At 40.3% G+C, this 23,818-nt stretch overlaps 1 protein-coding gene across 2 annotated transcripts in view; it reads right to left on the bottom strand.

The window, feature by feature from the left end:
• Positions 1-23,818, bottom strand: part of UNC5C (unc-5 netrin receptor C) — a gene marked incomplete at its 5' end in the record, with an annotated part of 242,618 nt that overhangs the window by 74,445 nt on the left and 144,355 nt on the right. For both annotated transcript variants that reach the window (XM_083862300.1, XM_083862301.1), the window contains one exon: positions 12,519-12,740. In XM_083862300.1, coding sequence (XP_083718426.1) covers positions 12,519-12,740 — 222 coding nt within the window. The remainder of the gene's footprint in view (positions 1-12,518; positions 12,741-23,818) is intronic.

Raw genomic sequence — 23,818 nt, 5'->3', positions numbered from 1 at the left:
GGAACTTTATGACCTACTGGTCTGGAAAAAGACATTGCAGTAATACCTGCATATAGATGGCAGGTATACCACAGCCACTGCCGATATCTATGGAAATACAGCCCATTTTCACAAAGGTAACTTGCAACCCTTTACACATTCAATTTTGGAAAGTCAGTTCTCAGACCATCCTCACAAACCTGATATTTTGTGCTGTTGGTCCTCTCCCTGCTTACAGGTTCCTCTGAGTGAATGAGACTCCAAATTTCCCTTCCTACTGCTTGGTGGGGACACAGAGGGCAGAGACAGTGTTTCTCACTGATGCAGAAGAGGCTTTGGAGAGCCAGCAGCAAAACAGCTCTGGGGTAGGGGAATTCCTCTGCACACCCATGAAACACATGCTGCTATAGAATCAAGTTATATTCCTCGTATTCTCTGTCTTAAGATTTCAAACAAAGCCTCACCAAAAAACCACTTAAAACAGTAGCATAGTTTTTGCCTCATGAAAGTGGCCAAGACCATAAGTCAAAGTAGTATGACTGTAAACACATTTAGTAAAAGTGAAACAGATTTGTTTCTTTTTATGCAGTCCTTTGTCCTTTTACCCTTAATGGCAAAGTATAAGCAACCAAAGCCAAGAATTATGATCTTTTTACTTATGGATAGTCTGGAATGACCTGTCCAATTTATTTAATTGCTCATCACAGGTGCTATAAACGACCTGCCTGTTTGCTTTACTTGGTGAAGTAAATTTTTACAAAGGCAAAAAAACCCCAAAACACTGCTATGCAGGAATTTAAATTTATTTACCCTCTCGCAGAGACAAATTCCTCATAGTCAGAGAGTTATTCCACTCGAATATATCAGAGTACTTAGGCTATAGAATTCGATGTTTAAAATGAATAAATAGGCTATGCACAAGAAGAACGGCTTCAAATATTAAAGTTCTTGCTGAGAAAAATGTATTCTGTGCACCATAATGGGACTGAGATGATTGCAGAATGGCACACTTTGCCTATAGCTTATTTTCTATATAGAGTACCTGTAATCTTAACAAAAGACAGATAGACAGATAGATATCCAAAGACAGTTTAAAAGAGTAAACAGCTTTTACACTCAGTAATCCTTCACACTGTGACTGCCTACACCTGGTTTTGTCTCAAAATACTGCTTTTATGTAAATTGAGACTGGCTGGCAATATGAAATAACTGTGTGAAGATCACAAACAATTTTCCACAAATATTAGCTTAAATACTTAAATTAAAGGCTTCCAGCTATTTTTGGTCTCTTCATAACTTTCTCTTTATGAAACAGATACATTCTGAACTCAAATTAACACAGGTGAAAGTAACAGCTTAATAAAGTCAAGATTGCTTTAAAATCCCTGTCAAGTTTGCATTGGTTTGCATCACCTACCTATGTTATCTAATTACCACCTAATAGTATTGAGTTAAGCTAAAATCTCAGCTCCCTTAATACTTTTTAACTGACTGTCTTACACAAAAATTATAAAAGACTGTTTCCAGAGGGATTTTACTTTGAACTGGAATTAAAGAACATTCATCCTGTTTGGGTTTTGTTTTCTTTCAGTGAAAACAAGGCAGTTTTGTTCTTTTCCCATTAACAACTGAAGGACCAAGTTGCATAAGATGCAGGGGAGATTTCGAAACAGAGTTCTTGGATCCTGGAGGAAAACAAACCGTGTGCACTGGTCCCTGGCGGGGGTGGGCAGTACAACCCAGTGGGTTTGCCCCCTTGAGGAAGGCAAAATATCCTCTCCCTATCTCCTTCCCCCGGCCAATCTCGGCAGCTGATTGCTTTACCCTTGAACTACTGCTGTTTAACACCATAGAACAGCATTGGATTGCTTGTTCTCAGCCTATAAACCATTCAGAGATAAAAGAAAAACACCTCCCCCTTTGTTTCTTAATGAAGGCTATTTTCTGGTTGACAGCAGTTTTTGCAAATATGTACAAATTGCTCCAAAATACATTGCTCTCTTCCACATACCACAATATGTGCCTACAGTTGCCACATTCTTTTTTCCTTTTTCTTGGAACAAAAGCAATAAGCTCCAGTATAGCAGGACTCCAAATAAAACCTCCCTATAAATATATATTTACTTTTAACAATGGGCAACAAAATTTCTGAGCTCAGAGGCTGAAGTCTAGGAGCAGAAACAAATGTGACTCAAAACATCTTAACCCAAAAGCCATCCTGACACTAAGAAACCCCGGGTGGCAATCCCCAAACAACTCCTTGCCTGGCTAGTGCTACTTACAGGGAGTGGAAAGAAGACAGGTTGGCCACAGAGAAAAGCAGGAGTAGGAGCTCTTTGCAGCTCCAGCTCTTGGGTCATAGCCCAATCTTGCCCTCTTTTGATTGAGGAACATGTAGCTGAGAAAAGATGGTGGTTTAGTTTTTTTCCAAGGGCCAGGGAAAAAAAAAACATGCCAACAGTTCATGTTTTACTTAAAGCAGCAGTTGAGACTTCACAAAGAAGATCTGTGCACTTTTTATTTCTGGTTCAGAGGATTTACATGCTCTTTTTAATGATCTGGGCCTTCAGCAGTGGGTAATGCTTCCCAGTCCCCAGCTTAGTGCTCATGCAAAATTGAAGCACTTTTGAGGCAGTTTAGAGCCTACAGATGAATCTCAATGTGTAGGCAAAAAGAAATAATGGTTGTTTAGCACTTCACAAGAAGAAGCAGAGGAAATTATATAAAACAAACAAACAAAAAAAAGAAATCAATTGAACTTCAAACATCTGGGAAGCCAACCAAGAGCATATGAATTTTGAACAACATGTTTACGTTCCTTTTGCATAGTGGATGGCAGGGGGGCAGGGAAATGAACAATAAACAGGTTTGTGTGTAAATTTATATATAAAAAATATACATCAAGTCGTTTACTTTACTGACTTACCAACTTATACATATTACAGATACAAAATATGTATCTGCACGTGTATGTGTGTACCACATCCACTCTGCATGGTTTTGAGAAGCAGAGACAACATGAAAATGCCTTATTTCTGTGAGCTAGATGCCATGACACAGCTCAGTGGCTGGTGCAGCTATTGTGTGAACAAGGACAGTCTCAATGTGACACAAGGGGTCACTCGGGAGCCTCCTCAGCAGTTGTTTCCCTATTTTTCAATCTTCAATGTGCAGGAACAGCAGGTTGGGGGAGAAGTTTAAGACCCCCATCATTTTTTGCCATTGTTCTGCATGCTGGGGATGGCATTTCACAGCTGACCCAGGTATCTTGAAAAAAAAAAAAGAAAACTAAAAAGAAAAGAAGAAAAAGGCTAGCAGCTGCTTTCAAAGCAGCTTTGTCCACCGCACTGTCAAGTGAAGTGACTTTCTCCAGACAGAGATGAAGCTCTGGGAATTTACTCTCTGCTCCTCCACCCAGCATGTTTTCAGGGTTGTGCCAGGGCAGCAGTCAAAACACCAGCTCCTGAACACCAGGAGGTTTTTCTTAGTTTGTAGTGAACAAAGGAATCATGGCAGGAAGGCGTGCAAAAAGGCAGCCTGGTGGTCACAGAAGTCCTTTGGTGTGTACATGTTTCTGGGTACAGCACAGTTCATGACGCTCATCAGCTAGAGGGGGGCCCCAGGGATTCAGGCAAGTTCCTCTGCAGATCTGTGTGACTTGTGTGACTTTGACATGAAAAAAAAAAATCTTTTAAATTATGTGAGTAAATGCCATCAAAGCATCCCTGTAAATCCAGATGCCTCCTTTCACTCTTTTTCTTCTAGGTACCCACCACTCTGAATTCCAATACTGGTTTCCACCCTAGCTGCAAACCAAAAGCACTAAACCTAACTCCCAAAGCAAACTTGACCTACTTCTAGGCATTGCTGTTCCTCATGGCTGGCAGTCCTTACTCCTCTTCAGAGGAGGGCGCAGCAACCAACCCAGGTGCAGCATCAGCAGTCATTACAAAAACATAATTATACAAGTCACTGGGACCCCAAAAACTGCAATCAACCGACCAAGATCTTCTCTGAATCAAAACCTGGGAGCAAAAAATAGAAGAGGGCCTAAAGGGCCTAAAGATTTGTATTCAGGGAATAGAAGATACAGAAGAGTCTGACAAAAGACTCACTTTCTACTCTTACAATCAAAGTATGAAGGGGATGAGAAGTTACGAGGAATTGTGAAAGGCATTCCAACAAAACCTGAGGAGAAAGAGCTGTACGTAACCTTGCAGGTGAATGGCAGCTCTGCTGGTCCTTACCACATCATGCTGCTCATTTCTGTACAAATTGGGAATGCATGGGAATGACAAAATGAATACAGGCAGTGAACCTGTAAAGGCAGCACAAAATTAGATCCTGTACGGGTCAGAGCTGCGTGTGACAGGCACCTCTCTTTCCCTTCAATGTTAGCGATGATTTGGCACCCTACCTGCACAGCAAAAAAAGCCTCGATAAAACTGATCTATGTGCAAAGCTTTGCTCCATACAAATGCTTTTTATTGAGGAAAAAAAAAAAAGGAAAAAAAAAAGGAAAGTATTTCTCCAATGTAGTTTCAAGGAATAGGAATTCTTCAGCCGATGATTCCTCTGCCTTAACAAGCTAATAGAGGAAAACAAAAAATACCGCTCAGGTAACTGAGACACAAGCTTAGATAGACATCAAGGGAGTCTGGGAAACACTTAAATGTTTAGCACAGTCATTAAGACCCCAATGTCTCTAAAGAGTGTTAGACTACAGCCAGATCATCTGGCTGCATCAGACTATAATTTGTTTGTGTAGAAGAAAAAGTAAGGTATAATTTTGACCTTCCATTTCCCTGAGTACTTCCAGGTATTCTTCCAAAGAAACTACAGCTCTACTAGTTCTACTCATTCTCATATCTAATTAACTGAAAAAACTACACTTTCAGGATTCAAGTGTTCCTGTCAGGGTGCTACTGACTGCAGCACTTTTGTTTGACAGCACATAAGACCTTGGCTATGCTCTTTTTTTCCACCATGCTCTTCTTTTCTGCCATCAGTGTATCCAAGACACAGCTGTTTTCCATTCAGGTCCGTGGGTGCAGGATGGAGACTGAGCTTTGGGACTCACTTCCAAGGCAAGACCACATTTATGAGCCTTTCAGGCATCAGACCACCCTCACCACAGGGGCTCCAGATCCCACACAAAGGGCTCAAAAGGAGCTTAGGGACATGGATGGAAATAGGAAGCATTGCTGTGTAAAGCTGTGGCTACTCTGAAGCTGTGGTGGGTGGACTGATGTCAGAAGACATCTTTTGGGGAATTAATGGGATTATGAGTGTGTAACAAAGGGTTTAATGAAGGAAAAACTTGGAGGAGAGAAGACGGAGGCCGGAAATATTCACGAGAGTGTCCTCAAGTGCTTCAGATGAATGCACTAGGTATCCATATTCCTCTTCTAATTATTTTAAACAACTTTATTTCCTGTCTCAGATTTGTTTTTCTAGAAGCCCACAGGAAACCTCCAGGACAATTAGGCAAACAGCTGCAGATAGGAAGTTAATGCTGTAATAAGAAATGAATAAATATCCTAAGGCTTTTATCTTTTGGTCCCAAAGCACTTTGCAGAGGTAGATCAGAGACACTGAGTGATTTGCACAGATACATGGTGAATATACAGAAAATCTGGAATGGGCAAATGACCCTTCCCATGGGCCCATCATTACTCAGAGGAGGAGCATGAGAGGGATTAACGTGCAGGAAGAGTAGCTCCCTCTGGGCCCCCTGTTAGCATGCCTGAGTACCCTGAAGGATAGAGCAATTCTGGGACAACCTGCCCCAGTCAGCTTAACAACAGGAGGGCAGAAGTTTCATAATGTCCACTGCTGCTGGCTGCAAAGGTGGCTGGGCACAGACTCCTACAGGGAAAAAGCTGCTGGAAAGAACAGCAGTAGCACAAGGACAGGCAGATCTCAATGGCTATGAGCACAAAAAAAGATGTCTTGGTCTAAGAGCTGGAGCAGTCTTCCACAAAGGCTTAAGGGGACAAAACCCCCACATACAACAGTTTGATTAAATATGAAATTACTGCTATGTAAATTGTAAGTGAATCCTACACTCAGTTGAGTTTAACTCAAAACCCCTCAAGTCTTTTTCAGACCTCTAAACAAAAAGAGAATCTTCCCAGGCTTAGAGGGAGTCTTGGAATTACGTATGAGATTTGCCTCCAGAAGCAAATATCTGGTCCAGTGGTCTTAATCTGTTTACAAAAGTATATTTTTCTTCTTCAGGTATGTCCTGACTTTAGCAATTTCTCCACTCACTTCAACAAAACCCCCCACTATTTTAAATGCATATCCTAGAAAATGGTGATTCTCTCCCTGTGTGTTTCTTCTGAGGCTTCCAAAATGGCTCTTTTTTTCTGTCCAAATATACTAATCACTCAAGATAAAAGTGCAAACTTTGTCTGCTTGAAAACATCTGCAGCAGCTCTGTTGTTGGGTATTCTCTTTTTCTGGCTGAGGGGAAAACATATTCCCAGCAGCTGATTTTGAAGATTCACCTGCAAGAAGAGAGAACTTCTCTCGCAGCAGTGATGGGCACTGGGCTCATGTTCCCCAGGAGAGCTGTCTGTCAGGCCACAGGGAGTGACAGGTAGAAAGAAGATGGCCCAAGTTCCAGCAAAAAATGTCTGCAACTTAAATTTCAAGTAGGAAAAAGCCCATGGGTTCCTTCATATGTTTTATGGAAGTAAAGAACCTGTATTTCTCCAGAGAGTTCCAGTTCTTTGGAGAAACAGAGTTATGTGCTTCTTTCTGCACCACCTGCAGCCTTTCAGACTATACATTTTTCACTTGCAGCAACCTTCCAGAGACAGAACAGATTTCAAATTAAGGAAGAAAACGGAATATTGTAGTATCAATTCTAACTCACATCTCAAAACTATTAATAGGAGCATTTGGGAAGAGATAATCAAGACACATTTTTAAATTTCCTTGAAATGAACTGGATTAGAGCAGAGTACTGAAGGAGCAGAGCTGAAAATTTGCAATATGTTGCTGAGAAATAATTATTTTATATATGGGTGCTTGATGCCTGTAATGGATTTGATCAAATGATAAACAGAAAATAAAACAACTTCTGACAATGGTGGAATGAAAGCAATCCTTATTTATGATGTGTGGCTACCCTTACTAATGTAACCCCAAGGTATTCTACCCCAGAGAATCAAAATATTGCAGGCTAAGTCTAACTGCAGCATTCAGCATCACTTGCTGCAGTGATGTGCAGTGAGGTCAATAGGGACACTGGCCACATTTGCACAGAAAAACAGTTTTTTTCCTTATCCTTTTGGTTCTTCAAAAATAATACAGAGAATCAGGATGCTACAGCATATCAAGATGCAAAAAGAGATTAGGTAAAAAAAGATGTGCAGAGAAAGAAAATAGCTGTAAGGAAAGGAGGATCTAGGGGTAAAAGAAATGAGTAAAACATTATCCTTCCACATCTCTCCCTGACCTCTGCTTACTTGGGGATTGGGGGCACTGGAATTTTGTATTTGGGCTGCCAAATTAAGTTCTTCAACTGTTATTCAAAGACACACAACACTAAGAAATAATGGCTTTTGTTTTTTATAAAAAATACTAAGACAAATGAATGCAACTTCTCAAAATGAGAGGCTGTATGATGACCTTTGCTGTATAACCAGAAGTTTCAGCCTAAACAATGACTTTTGCCATTAGAGAAATGCAGCCTTCCAATACAGGGTGTGACAAACACCAAAATAAATGGCTTTCATGAGATGTAGACACAGAGAAGATGATGAAGCAACAGAGCATTTTGTACTTGAAGTGATTTTCCTGCCTCTCTACATGGTGCCAGAAGAGCACAGTGACTGTGAAGGTTTTTCTACTGCTGTCTTGGCTGCAGGATCTTGTAAGAGCTGTTTTAAAGGCAAAAGGGCAGATGTCAATCCTTGATCTTTCTGTTGAGAGGGTGATCTATTAAAGACTTGGCTAGCTGTGTATCTACTCCCTTGACAGGTTGCCAAACCCATTGCTTAAGGTAACAAACTCCTATTAACCAGACCAATGGTGACCCTATGTCAAAAAGCTCAGTTTCCTTTTCTTGAATCTGCAAGTCATCCAAAAATATTTTACTAATTGGGAAAGGCAATGGTGGGAGGTAAGCATCGAAACTTCAGTGGTGGCTATGTAAAGAAACTGAAAAAAAAAGAAGTCAGGTTTCTCTCTGATAAGAGTGCATATTTGTCCACTCCAAGTGCAGTTTGATAAACTCTCTTAATCAGACAAAAGGAGGGCGTCATCAGCAAACTCCCCAAGACCTCCTCTCCCTATGCATCCCAGCAAAAGAAAACAGACAGTATAGGCAAACAATAATGCTGGGAGAATTGCCCAATATGTCTATTTAATTAGCACTTAAAGGATCACAAATGTTCTCTCCTTGCTCGAAGGAGAGAAAAGAACAACACGTCTCTGGCATTGCAGAGGGCGAGAGGGGGTTTATAGACAATTTCACCTCAGTAGTCAGAAGAGAAAATATTACAATGCGTATCCAAACTGGAAAGACAAAAAAAAGCTCCAGATTTTTTTCTGCTTTTCTCTTGTACATCACTGGGACATGGGGTTGATATAGCAGCATTTAATCCCTCTGGGCAAATGAAAGGGGTGCAAATGACAGACAGTGATTTTCTATGCATTCACAATTTTCCCACCACTGCAGAACTGGTGTGTGTGTGTGTTTTGGAAAATCGTTCTCCATAAAAACACACATACAAAATAAAATCACAGATTCACAGAATAGGGTGAGTTTTAATGGAAACTTAAGTCATCTAGTCCAAATGCCCTACAATAAGCAGGGACATCTTCAACCAGATCAATTTGCTCAGAGCCCCATCAAGCCCGGCCATAAAAGTTTCCAGGGATGGGGCTTCCATCACCTCTCTGAGCAACCTGGTTCAGTGTTTTGCCATTCTCACTGTAAAAAAAATAAATCTTTTCCGCAGTCACTTTCAGAGGTACAGTAATTTGGAAGATGTGCACGAATTGCTCTAATAATTATAGATGCTATTGAACTTCCTGCCCTGTAACAATGGAATTTTCTTGCCCCCAAAAGCATCAGTTCTGCAGGGCTCCTTTTATTTTTGTTGCTGTTATCTTTTATGACAGTCAGCCATAAAATCAAATGTGTTCCCTCAAAAGAACTCTCATCTTTGTTTTTTAAAACCAGTGTTCTTATTCTTTTCTACCTTAATGGGAAAATATTCAGAGACATAAAGGCATAAAAAAGATGATGACCTGTCTTGTATTTCACATACATAGGAAATGAAAGAGTCAAAGATGTGCACTAGACATTTTCAAAGCACCCGTTTTGACTTCTTTATGAAAACGCTTAGCTTTTTTGCATAAAGAAGAAAAATTCTAGTGAGTCTGAGGATTTAATAACAGAACGTAATGATCTTCTGTGTAAAGCCTCAGGTTTCTCAGACTTGATCAGTATAAAATATTTCACAATGCTCTCTCTTCAGGCTAATTTAATTAAATAAAGTGGTACTAGAACACCCTGTCACTATTACAGTTCTCATCCTCTCCAACCAGAAGGCAACAACTCCCACAGAGTCCCCATGCATGTTCTTTACAGCAAGGCTTTACCCACTGTTTAAAAATACCCTACAGTGCAAAGTATACATAACCTACTACTTTTATTTTGCACCTTCTCTCTTTCACAAACAAAAAAATACAGAGAAAAATTATATGAATATTTAATTTTCTCTCTTAAAAATTAACCTTCTTAATGCACCCAACATTTCAATATAACAGCTCTCTTCAATGAGAGATTGGCTGCACTCTGATTCCATCTTGTGTGCTATTGCTATTGGTGTGCTGTTTTCTTTGGTCTTCTCAATGACAGAAACAAATTTGCCTTATAAGAAGAGTTAATCATCTCTACATGGATTTCATTCCTAGGCACAGGCTCAAAGTCCATGAACACATAATCTTTTGCAAATCAAAACCTATTTCTCTCTTTCATGCATCATTTACAATCCCAGGATGATGTACTGCTAGCATCACACCTGTGTTTTAGTTCGCTTTCTACCTGATTACTCGTCCTTTAGAAAGGAAAGCACAAGTGACCTTTACTCTTTTCCTCTCATATTTTATTGTCTGTTTGCCTTGTTTTTCTTTGCTTTGCTTGTCTGTATAAGGAATTGAAAGCCTGGTTCAAACCCAGCAGCAGAATATCTCCTCAGCATGGTCCTCTTTTAATAAGCAGGCAGAATAGACCTTAGGAAGAGTGAAATACCAGGAAAGAAGAAAACACACAGTTTTCAGTTGCTGGGATTACACAACTGACCCTGCAGAAACACTGTGTAAGTGAGATCCCTTTGAGCCCCAGGTTACCCATGGGAAGCCTAGACCTAATCTGGTTTATGGGCAGTTTCTCTTGCCTCTCTATCCACAAGTCAGGAGGCAGCAGCAGCAGCGAAGGTTTGGACCTAGAGGGATCCTTACGTCACCCTCTGAGCAGCTCAGTCATTACTTCTGTGCCCTAGGTTACAACTGCACTAGCTAGCAAAAATAGCAAAAGAAACCAAAATAATCTCAAAAGTTATAGAGTCCAAGGGCTTTGCCAGCCTGACTGGTGCAATTTGCCAAGCTGATATGTCCTTCTTCGGGTGCCAGAATGAACTCTCACAGTCATTGTCTCCTGCAATTTTTTTCTGCAGCCTAAGCTGCAGTGAATATATTTTCCACAGCGCCCACTGCTTTAAAGAAAATACTATTTTACCACAACCTTAATTAAATTATTTACCCATTTCTATACCACTTATGTGCTATGAGCCCTAGATTCCCAATTTGCCTACAGGAAGGTGCATAAATACTGCAGGTAACAACCAGGCTGACTGACAAATTTGGATTTTGATGACAGCTTCATTTTAACAAGCTACTAGTACAACTAAATTTGTGGCTCTTGTGCTAATAATCTGATGTGCACCCTCTTCCCCCCATTGAACTCCAGTAGATGATATTAATCTTTAATTGACAATGGCTCTCATTTGCATATAATTGCTGTTTTTTATTATGCAAAATATTTGTCCTCTGAAATATTTTGATGCCTCTCTTTTAAAAATTTGTCTTTCATACTTGTAGAATGAAGTTTCCTTTATAGCATCACCAAGTTTTCCCCGCAATGAGATTTTGAGAAAAAAAGAATGAATATTTCACCTGTAGTGAAAAACTTTCATGTTTCTAAGTAGTGATGTTCATGAAAACTTAAAAAATTGACCCAGTCATAACTGTCCTTCTGTTTGCCCACCTTCATTCCCTTGGGCTACCATGGAATGAAAAACTCTGAAGATGAATTAAGCAACATGGATTTTTTTTTTTTTTTTTTTTTTTTTTTTTTTTTTTTTTTTTTTTTTTTTTTTTTCCCAAGTGTTTCTCTTCTCCTGAAGTCAACATGTGGAAAAGCCAATTTTTACAAATGAGTACGCAGGCCCCAAGTCTAATACAGACTTTTTTTCTACAGTCTTTCTTCCTACACCAACCTTCTCTTTTTCAAGTGAGAGTACCAAGAAAATCTTATGCTTTTGATCTCTCTGCAAATAAATGAGCTGAAACAAATAAAACCTGGTTCACGGGAGACTTCCAAGACATCTGGTGGAGTTATTTTTCTAAGTAATTAGATCAAATGGTGGTGTAATTCCCAAATGGAAAGTACCTTCTTGCTTGGTATCCAGTTATTTCTCAGAGCCATCAAAACAGCAGTAAGTCCTGCTTCTCTCCTTGTGTGTGTCTCAGACTCTATAGATTACCAGTCTTCCCAAACACCGCTTTATTACTCAAGTTTTGAAAATTGCCCCCTCCTCCCTCTTTTTTTTTGTGCTATGAGGATCCTGTTTCACTTCCATGAATGTTGGTGGGATTTCTGCTATTGACTGAGGAAAGATGCTAAAATACTGTAGTTCTCCTTCTTACAGGCTCTACTCTCAGCAGACAGAGAAGTGCAATGAATAACAGCCAGGTGCTTGCTCTGGATCAATAGTGCTCTGAAGTGTGCCCAGGTGTGCTTTCTCCTTCTTTCTTGCTGAAAACTGATTAAATTTCTCTTTTTTTTTTTTTTTTTTTTTTTTTTTTTTTTCCCCTTGTATCTCCCCAAGAAAGCATCATTCTAGTAACAACCCAATTGCTCCTTGACACTTTGGGGAGAATGTGGTTCTCAGTCTGTGACAACAACACAGTGCAACAAGTGTGAATTTGTGACACTGGGGAAGTGAACTGGGAGTAGACCTGTCCGAAGAAAGGAATTTCATTTCATTTATGCATGGTTTTCTGGTTTCAGATTTGGTCAGGGTGCTCTACACTCCTGTTTCACTAGCTGACCTGGATGCAGGCACCACTCCTGTGCTACAATAGGAATGTTTTGTAATGCCAGTTTAGAATTCACAGCTGAAGTAAAGAGGAGAAAAGAAAAACAGCTGCCATACAAAACACCTGCTAGATTACAACAGTGGGTTTGATATTAATAGTGTTCATTCTCATCCCTTCACAACATAACACAAACTCACCAGAGGTTTCATCTACTCTCTCGTCCACCACATGGTCCTTCTGATGAACCCACTCGCTGTTGCACTTAAAATAGATCTGTGTGGCTGGGCTTGCTTTGCAGTACAGATTCACAGGCTTGTTCTTCACAATGTAAGCCTCTTCGGGTTCAATGAGGAAGTGGGGCAATGGCTCTGGAGGATCAGATGGAAAAGTTTCTGGAAGCTCATGAAAAAAGTCATCATCTGTAAAGGAAAAACGAAACAACCAAAATTCAGCTGGCAGACGCAAAAACTTCACAAAAAATTAAAAAACATGCACACTTTTTGAATAAAATGTTATCTTAGAAACATTCCTAAACTGAGGCTTAGATGCACTGCTGTTTCCAGACTGGAAGAAACTGTTCTTTACATCCTGAGCATTCTTTCCTCTCTGTGATGTGATAGGGATGTGCACATTCACAGTCTGGTATCAGTCTTTTGTTACCATCATTGGCAATACCAGCAATAAAGCTTTGTGTTAGTGCTTGGTAGAGTTACCTGCAAAGCCATAAAGAGAAATAATAGAAACTTTCAGAGGCTTCAAGGTCACATTTTCAATAGTGACTTATCACGCTGCGTAATCAGGTGTGTGCAAATAGCTACTGCCAGCTGAGCCTGGTCCAAATAGGAAACAGTATCTTTTGTTTCAGATTAACAATTTGAAATATGCTGAGGGCAAAAGACTAAACGCAAGTCCAGTCTGCACCTCTTTCTTTGTACTCTGACTCTCCTGCTAAGACTGCTAATGAAGGTGCCAAGCTATGTTTTATTTACTCTGTCAGTAATACATTGGTCTGTGCAGTCCTTGCTAGGGAGAAGACGTGAGAGCTGGGACTTGGGGCAGGGCAGCTGTGAAATGGTGACATTTTGGGCAAACACAGACACATGCTACTGACATAAGGAACCTCAACATCTCTCTGATGCTGCTGGTAAAGAATTAAGTCAATGAAAGAAGTCTGGAGAAGGAGGAAAATAATCCGTTATGCAGGAGGCAAGACTGAAAACACCAAACATGCATACTTCCCTTTCTCCCTCCCTCTTCACAAATTCTCTTTTACAACCCCTCTGCCCCTTTGTGCAGAGGAAGTCTTCCCCATCAGAAAGCACCAAATTCAGTGGAGAATAACCTTCTCTCCATCTCCCTCCCCATCTGCCATCAGAGTAAAGGAACAAACAAGAGGCTCTGAGCAGCAAAGCAGTGGGGGGCACCAACAGCTGACAGACCCACCAAGGGCAAGCTGGCAGTTCTGAGGGCCTCACTCCATCTCCCCTTTCTGCCTCTGACACAGTTATCATTGCACCTACTGACAGACGCTGATGCTGATCAATAAAATGCCACAGAACATCCAACTAAAAATCCTGGCTGGCTATCTCCTCCCTGCCAGTCTTCATGAAGATGAAATGTCAGATGGCTCCCTTCCCGAACCTGAGACTTCCTTGTGCAGGCTGTGTCCAGAATTACAAGGGAAACAAGCCTCCTTCCAGGTACTGCTTTTCAGAAAGACAAGAAGGAATAGGGACAGATGAAGAAGAGAGGGGAAGACGGTAATCTGGTACCCATCCATGCAGCTGTATGAAGGTAAACTGCTTGTGTTTATCAGTGATGGGAATACCTTACAGAGCAAACCATTTTGTGAACCTCCTAAACTGTTCATGAAGAGAACATATGTTCACCCTTTTTTTACTTTTTTATTTCCCAGCCCCCCACCCTCCTTCATATTAATTTAAAAATACTCCTGTCCTTCTTGATGTCTCATTTTATAAGGATTATTAGGCCTGACTCACTACTGCATCACTCCCTGAGAGTTAATAGAAGTGAACTGGTTCAAAGATAGAAAAAAGGGCCAATAAATAAGGCCTGACATTCTTCTAGAAAAGGGAAAATCTGTGACACACTATAACACTTCCATTTCCATCTCCAATTAATCATTTCCAGATACTCAAATTAAATTTAATTTTTTATCACTTTCCCATGCTTCCTTTTATTTCTGCAGTTTCCTTTTCACTCTGACCACACCAGCCTCCTTCTTCTGCAATCCTATTTCCTCTCCTCATTAGGTATTTCTTTCTTCCTTGCTCCATTTTACTCCCCATTTTTTTCCAAAAAGAAAGACGAGTTACAGTAAGTTAATGGGAGTCTTCATTTGGCTTCATGACAATGAAACTTGTCTGAACTGAATCAAGAGACTTTTTGGCATTCCTCATCCCCTTCCACGCACACCTCTCCCCTTCCCCTCTCCCACATGCTGCTCCATATAATCCACGACACAGAAACATTAGAGATGAATCATTTCCCCTGAATTGCCACAGGACGTATCTTTTTCTTCTGGTCATTTAATTGCAAATCAGCAAGCAGACAGATGGAAACTAACAAAGCACACATATGTTTTATAATTAAACAAGTATTGCTTCACTAATTTCTGGTGACTGGAAGAACAAATGTATTTATTTTCACCACTAAATTTCTGCACATAATCAAAGGCAATAATTACAATGCCCGACCAATTAAATGCGCCTTATCAAAGATAACTAGAGAGTCTAAAAAGAGGGATCAGCAAGCTGCAAGAAAAGAAGATTTTCAAAATTATTTCTTTAATCAGCCAGGAAAATGGGTGTGGGTTTGGCTTTTCCTCCTGAAGGTAACTGCTTATAAAGTTTAGATATTATTTGTATGTATTCAAAGTACTGCCCAGTACATTATGATCTGGTGTCACATTTTGATTGTAGTGATAGCTGCTTCTCTCCACCAACTTGGCATCCCACAGTCAGGTACAAGCCTGTTTTCTTACTGCCTTCTTGCTGTGATTCCTCCTCATGCTTCTTGAGCAATAATAAAGCTCAGCTTTATTTTTCCACACTCTTTCTCATTTCTATCAAGAGGCATCTGAACCACTCTTAAATGTTAGGGATATAGATGGAAACCATTCACAAACTGTCACACAAATAGTGCTCAAAGGCTGCCATATCCCTGGAAACTGGCATTTAAAACTGTCACTTTCAGAAAAAATTTAAGATCGTAGCTGAGAAAGATTTTTTTTTTTTTTCTTTTTAAACTTGAGAATGCTCATTCAATCCCTGCCCTCATACTGCTGCTGTTAACAGCAACAATGGTGGTTTTTTTATAGAGCAGTTTCTCAAGAGGAACATATAGAATATCACCATGACTGGCTTTGCCAGAAAAAATAGCAATCCCGCTGCAAAGCTAGTTTGCTTCCATTAGCACTGAGAGACCCTTGCTCCTGCTTTTCACTGCTGAAAGGTAACAGGTGGCTTAATCAACCTGTGTGAACCACAGTAGGAAGTGGCTTGGTGCTTCCTGCATCCCTCAAAGAGACGGGGTTGGGTGCTGAAGGGAGGCAAAGCACCCCTCCCCTCTCACCCAGGCACACCAGCTGAGATGGCAGGATGGTGGTTTACAGGTAGAGAGGGTGTGCATCCCCAGTTCCCCTGGGACAGGCTGTGACACTTGCTTCTCAGGATGAGAACCTTAAATCCCCTCATGATGGTTTGCACATCACACGAGGCACAGCTGTGTGACAGCTTAGGACAGTCAGCCAATCCAGCTGCTGATCTGGGACAGTGTTTTGAACCATCAACCTTAACACACATCTTAGAGCCAAGTCTTGCATTTCACTTTTTGAATTACAGTGATATGCTGTCATGCTTTCATTGTAAACACTCACAGCATCATGCAAGCATAATTACAATGTTAGTGTAATTATATAGCAAAATATTGCTTAAAATCCAACACTGAAAATGTCAATATAGGACATTAGACTGTGTTGGGATTTTTTGCAGTTCTCTAGAGAACAAGACCTGTTAACACCAAAATAATCTAATGGATCTGTGTTTTCATGAGGACAGTTTCCAACAACCAAATAAACACTTCCATCAGTTTCTCTTGACCAGCTCTACTTAAGCACAGGTCATTCCTCTCTCCATACAAAAATCAAACACTGACTTAGATTTTTCAGGGGTGATTTTGTTATCACCGGATGGCCTGTTGATCCAGTTTCTATAATTTGGATGGGGATTGCCTCTCATGGTGTACTCCATTGCTGTATGAGTGGATAAATGTTGCCTGAGACTTTGATCTGCATCTCCCTGACGGTTATTGCCAGTTATTTAAAATGCTCCTCTCCCAGTGCTGCAACAAAGCAACAAACTTTATAACTCTCTTATTTAACTCTCTTAAGTAGTTAGACCTTTTTTTTTTCTTTTGTCTGGAGGAAAAAAGCTAATTAAACCATTTGGGAGTGATCTGGAAGCGTAGATGCAAACAAACACTAAAAATTCACATACTTGATTTCCAATCATTATACCAATGTCATGTACAGCAAGTTCCCCTCACAACCTTGATCAAACGCAAACACAAGACACACATTGTTCTCCCCTGTTGTAACAAATCCCCTTCTGTGCTCAGTAACTTTGAGCTGCAACTTTACTTCTGCAGTATGTCACATTCATCTTTATTTTCACATAATAAAGTGTACAGCCCATCTGTTGTTATTGACTGATTTATATTAGCAAGACAAAAGACCTGATTAATGGTACTGCTAAACTGGTTCCAGTCATGCAATTCATTCATATTAAGAAAATAAATTTTTAAAAGCCACTTTAATCCATAAACTTCATTTGGAATTTTTATTTTTAGTTGCTGGCCCAAATGCACATACACTTTTTTATTTGCTTTCTGTAGTATCTGACAACTATGTTTTATAAAAGCAAAGTCAAATGCAAATCTATAAGAACAGGGGAAATGCCAATGAAATCAACATCAATACAATCTGGCATGGGCTGTCACATACAGGAATTTTAGCTTAATTTTAGTTCAGGCAAAACAAATCTTTGCCTAAGTCAGGAACCTTTTGATGTTAGAAAAGGTCTTTATTCTATTAATGCATTTCCCTGTAAAACTGCACATATTATAGTGCTCCATGCATAACACGTGAAAAGAGAGATTTAATGGTATATTTCCACTTTTATGGATTAGTATCCCTGCTCTAATCTGTGGCAGGAAAATATTGTGCTCCATACACCAATCTATTCATCTCTAGATCACTAGTTTTATTACTCTATACGAAGCTTTAATTCTCATCAGCCCAGCATATAACTCAGTATATATCTGAACTGCGAGACTTGAACTATTATTGCTTAGATGATAATATATTGGGCCATTATCTCTTCATGCGAGACCTGAAGCAAATTCTTCTCAAATGGAATTTACTTCAGAATGATTCAAGAGCAATTTAAAATGAATGGCTGCGAAGTTAATTCTATTTGCATTTGGATGCCCATCACTTGCCAAGATCATTCCCCGAGTGTTGCACGAAAGGCAGCTGGAGTTCACTGTATGGATGGGATTCCTGTTCAGGTTTTAATGTTATGATTAAAAAGCTTTCTAGAGCAACAAGTACTGTTTACTGTGAAATTAACAGCAGGTGCTAGCTCAGCCAGACAGCTTATCAGGATGGAGGAAAGGGTTTGGATTACAGTGCACACTCTTCCAGGAAAGGAAAATTGCTCGGCTGGAAGTCCTTTAGTCGCAGGGTTTCCTATCCTCCTAGGAAGGGCGTGCAGTGCCACCAAATGGGAAGCAAAAAATACTGTATGCCATAGAGCTTGCCTCCACCTTAGAGGCCCATAACACCATGGAGCTATGAATCTAACAGTAGTCCAAAATGAACAAAAATTGGGAGAAAATAGGACTTTTTCTAAAAATCGCTTTTGAACAGTTTCTATACCAAAAGGCCCTCTCAACCCTGCCTCAGCTTTGGAGACCACACAGAGACAGAGAATAAGCACAGCAAAGTGTAACCTGTGCCCTGAAAGAGAAAGCACATTTTCCTGCCGTGGCCTGGGGAGAAGCAGAGTGGCTTTCTCAGCACTTACCCTCTATCAGCCCTGCCTCTGGCTGATTGCAAGGTGAGCATGAAATAAGGCAATCATTCCTTATTCTTCAGCACCTCAAAAGGAGAAGGTATCCCCAAATAGCCAAGAAAGACTGTAATTTTGCAACAGCAAAATATATTTGGCCACCCTTGGAAGCTGGCATCTCCTTACTTGTAGCTGGCAGGCCTTTATGTGCTTAAAGATGAGGCTTGGTTTTGTGGCAGCCCACAAACCAGATCCTTCGTGAACTTTCCTGGACCCTCCTGGGAGCAAGGTCAAGGGAATTTCTGACTCGGATTTACTGGGCACCCACAAAATTAAATGCTCTTTTCATCAGGGAAGGCAGAGTGCAGGCACAGTCTGGGAAAGGTGACAGAGAAATCGATAGGGCATCCAACGTTCATCTTTTTTGGGTGACTTCAGTCCAGAAACAGAATAAATAAAGACCACAAGGAGCAATGAACTTTCCCTGCACCTGCAGCAGCTCAGTGAAGACTCTTCTAGCACACCTGAGCTTAACAACACATACACAGGAGGTCAAACCCAAGCTCTAGTTGCACTTAACAAAGAACATACACACTGAGTAGCTACATGTGTCAGAAGGCTGCTGTGCAAAAGTCTCCCTCTCAAACACAGGACATCAAAGAAAAGCCACCCTCTCAAATGCAGGAACATCAAAGAAAAGCCAAACACATCCTTTCCTGTCCATCTGTACCCGTAGAAAAAAAAAGGAACTTTCACTGCAGCACAGGAATCAATACTTGATCCATGGTCAGCCACAGGCACCAACCTGAGGCCCTTTCAAAAACCCAGACAATGGGCATCTCAGACACCTGAAATACCTGGATTATTGGCTCAACTAAAGAGTCCAGGAAGGACATTTCTAGTATTTGTATTTGTATTTAACAAGCACAATTACACATGCATGAAAACACCATGCTTTCTCTTTTAACAGCAGCACAGTCTGCCATTACACTGGGGGACTGGTAAGAGTGGGAGCTGCAGCTCAAAAGCAGAGGTTTCACGGTCAAAGAAAGCACCCAACTGAGTGGCTGCTGGTGCTCCCCTCTGGCAGCCCTAGGTGGAGTGGAGCCCTTTCCTCTTGCACATTTCCCTCTGTGCTCCTATTCTATGTGAACACTGCATGCCCAGATATAGGGCCACGGGCAGAGGAAGATGAAAGAATAAATGGTTATCACTCAGCCACAGACAATGTGGACACTGTGCAATCATGTTGCCTACAGCAATCAGTGTGTTCTCCATCTCAACTGCTCTGATAGTGCCATCTCCTTCTCTCAGGCCAGTGCTTGGAATACATCTTGCCCAGCTTACCCTGGTAAACTGTACTGCTATTTCCAGTGGAGTCAAATATGATTTGCATCAGAGCAAGGAAAAGGAGAATCACACCTAGATGAGGAAACGACTGTGCCACCTTTATAAAGAGTATCTTACTGTTGGGGGAAAAAGGCACCTTCCCTCAGCTTGTTAAATTCATAATTATAATTAAAGATTCTTTTTCTCTTGAAACTTTGACATCAACCAGATGAGAAGAAAATTGAAAACAAAGCTCTCAGTGCTCTGTAACAGAGGGGAATTTTTTATACATCCACTGCTAATTCAAAACTTGCAGGAACATATGTAGACATGACATTTTAGGTTCTGTATCCAGAACATTTCCATTGCCCTGAGACAAACTCTGTCCAACTACCAGCTGCTGCCTAAATATGCAAGAGATGGTTGAGGTACTCATTAGCATTGGACCCAGCATAGGAAAATGCCAGAAAAGGGTATGATTTCATGCAAAGCAATTGAAAATACTTTCTGTCGCATATGAAGAGCACCAAGCTGTTCTTTGAGCAACAAGGTTTATGAGACTTGTCAATACAGGAAACTTAATGCAGCAATCTGCAAGCACTGCTTTCTGTGAGTCTGTCTAACCATGTAAATAGATAAAAAAAGCTGGAGGCAAATCATCAGGGGGCAAGGTTGACTTATGAACATTGAGAGCACGATATATAAAGTGAAGAGGCAAAGGCCTTGTTTTGTTGCTGCCCTGTCCTGAGTACCAGCAGTCACATCCCTCTTTGCAAAATATTAATTACTTCTGATAGAAATTCGTTGTGCTTATAAAGAGCTACCAGATAAAGCTGGCTCAGTTACTGGGCAATGGCTCTCAAAAGTACAGCACTTGAAAATAAAATGCATGACAAACAGCAGATGACATCAGTGACATTTCATGGTGATTATCCTGTGGAAGTTTTCTCCCTCTTTCCACTTCCAGGGTTGTCAAGCATTGGAACAAGCTGCTCAGGGAAGTGGTTGAGTCACCACTCCTGGAGATATTTAAAAGACGTGTAGCTGTAGTACTTAGTGGTGGATTAGGCAGTGCTGGGTTAACAGCTGGGCGGTCTGATCTTAGAGGTCTTTCTGACCTAAACTATTCCATGAACATATGATTTGGTTAAAACTAATAAAATATTCATGCTTGGAGAAAAAAGTGGGTTACAGACTACCTCCAAAACTTCATCTCCTTACTCTGTCACATAACAAACTGACAGAGTAACATGCAAGTGCTACTTTGCCAAGCGCTCACACCATATTGTAATTGGGAGCTACAGGCATTTAACTGGAAAATTAACACGACTCCTGTTAGATGTGGTTGTGCTGGTAGAGTTCAAGCCTATTAGTGCTAGTTGTGTCTTCTCTGATACAGATGCAACATATGAACAGCAGAGAAACCAGTGTCAGCCTACAAGATTTTGTGTCCTTCCTCTTAAGAATTTTTCATTTTGGATTCTAGACTGATGGGTCTGTGTGATGGCATGGGATCCCCTTCTAACCACCTGTAAAGCAAAGTCTAATTTGAAACACTTCTGCCCCAGCTGCCATTAGTGGTCATAATGGTTGACACAAGGTCAAAAATTATGAAACCTCTGAGAAGCATCATTTCCTCTTCAGTGTTAGGCTTCGCTTGCCTTTGACACATTAGTCCTGAAGCAGCTCCAGGCTCTTGACCCCTTCTTTAACCCTGATAACTAATTAAAGATGGACAAGGCTTAGGCTAAAATACTTTTTGTTAAACCTATTCATTCTCAAGTACCCTTCAGGCACTCTTTGTCACATAGGACAGAGTCTGACATATTTACATGAACATGAAAGAAGGTGCTTGTTACAATAACACAAAAAAAAAATCTCCTTTTACAAGACCTGAAAACTTTTGTGGTTAGATGGTAGAATCCATTTTACAGCACATAAAATATATTCTCAACACATACTGGAAACAAGTTTCCTGGGTATAGTCCAAAGCATACAATTCAGGAAAAAATCCAAGGATAATTAACTCTGCACACACTTTTAAAACTGGAAGTTCAGACTCAGGTCTTATATCTGACAGCTATGTCAACAGTCTAAACATGGTGTCCCAAATACGATAACCGAATGAAAGATTGATCCCACCTTATCTCATGCTCTTAAGGCTCTATCATGTACTGGAAACAAAGACAGAGCTCAGGCCAGAGTCATCAGCTGCAGCAAATGGATTTTAGGGCCAGTGGTAGATCATATTGCACAGCACAAATTTGTTTAATAGAGAGAAATCTGTGTGCAATGAATTGTTTGTGGTTATGGCACAACGAAAGGAGCTCTATACTGCTACCTTGAATGTGGCACTTACAAATATTTTTCATGTTGTTTATATTAATGATTAAGCTTGCTTCTTGCATCAGTATGTTAGAATTAAAATGTCAACCTTTTGTTTCTAGCAAGAATGGTTACTTTTACTCTTACTTTTCTAATTATTAAAACTGCAGCAGAGCTCTGTTTCCAGTTTTGTAACATTTTCAATGAAAGCATTTTTGTTTCATCAAAAAGTGATGAATGAACATCTCCTGAGTAATAGAACTGAGATCTAGTGGGATTTTATGGATCTTAATTTCATGAGCTATCTAAAGTGTATAGTTAATCTAGATAGCAGTGTCACTCCATCTCAAAAAAACACAGGACACTTAACTATACCTAAAATAATAGCTCAGTCACAGGCCACCTGGTTAAGGCATTGGCTGAGACCCAGGGGATAGATATTCTTCCATAACCTTGGGGAAATCTAATCTGCCAGGTTCAGGGTCCCATCTGCAAAATGGATGTATGAGCTTAATAGGTAGCACTCTGTTCACTACCTTCAAACTGAGCAAACAGCTCTGTACTGCAATGCTTCCTTCAAAACTTTTCCCAAATGCATGCCAGTATCATTTGCTAAAGAGCCAACAGTTGCAGAAAGGATCACAAACAAATCTGTTTACAAAATGACCAGAGAATAAAGTCTGTCTATGCTGGAGTTGATGTGAAGTCTGCCACAGCTCTCCCTTTGCATCAGTGCAGCAGCCTGGCCTTGGGTCTCTGAAGGGCCAGGGGAATCCTGCTGTCCTGAGACTAACATTAATCCTCATGAATATCTACATACTCACTACTTCTTTTCATGTTTCTTAATGAAATTATTATTTGTCTGGTGCTGGTTACCTAATTTCATCCACAGCAAATTTTTCAAGAACCATAAATTATTTTGTATGAGGCTGATTTATCCCAGCAGAAGTCCAAATTGAATTAGAAATCCATTAGCTGAATTCTAAGCAAGAGCTTGTGGGGAGAAGGGAAAAGGAAGTGGGGGGAACTTGGGAATCTGAACATCAGATGTGGAAAAGGGGAAAAATCCTTAAAAGAAGCAGAAAAAGAATAGAAAATGTAAATATCTGCTTAATGAATTAAACACCTAGGTATTTATAGAGCCAGATGGAAAAACACAGATTATTGCCTAGGATCAGAAATATGACTTGGACATTTATTTATTTATTTTGACTACCAATTGGTTTTGTAAATACATGAGATTTTGTAAGCAGATGAAAAACTCTGTTCCACTTGAATATTGTAGTTTCTATCATGAAAATACCAACAGATTGTGTGTACTATATATACTAATAAAGCTAATAATGAGCTGTTCAGCCAAATCTTAATACAAAATAATCAAAGGCATTCTTCCCTCTGAGAGAAAACAAAAGTAAAAAAGGTTTATTTGCTTTGGAAACATACAGGATGATTTATTCAGCTTCATCCTTTATTCAGAGCCTCCTTATTCGGGGAGACACATGGACAGTTATCTCATTGAGCAGATGCTTATTTGCAGGTGAACATATCCTCTCCTCTTGCCATCTACCCTCACCATTGGTAGACACAGCAAAGGAAGGATGATGGAAGGTGAATGCTGCAAGTTCATTGGTGTCAACACCCACTCTATCCTTTTCTGAAGCTGGAAACTGTGATGGGCAAGGCCCATAGAGGGAAACTGCACTACAGTCCCTCTCACATGAGTTACAGAAGCAGTCTGCATCCACACAGTT

The sequence above is a fragment of the Zosterops lateralis genome (assembly GCF_965231275.1).
Source record: "Zosterops lateralis genome assembly, chromosome: 5".
Lineage (NCBI taxonomy): Eukaryota > Metazoa > Chordata > Aves > Passeriformes > Zosteropidae > Zosterops > Zosterops lateralis.
The sequence above is the reverse complement of the archived record's forward strand: the minus strand, read 5'-3'. Positions and strand labels throughout refer to the sequence as shown.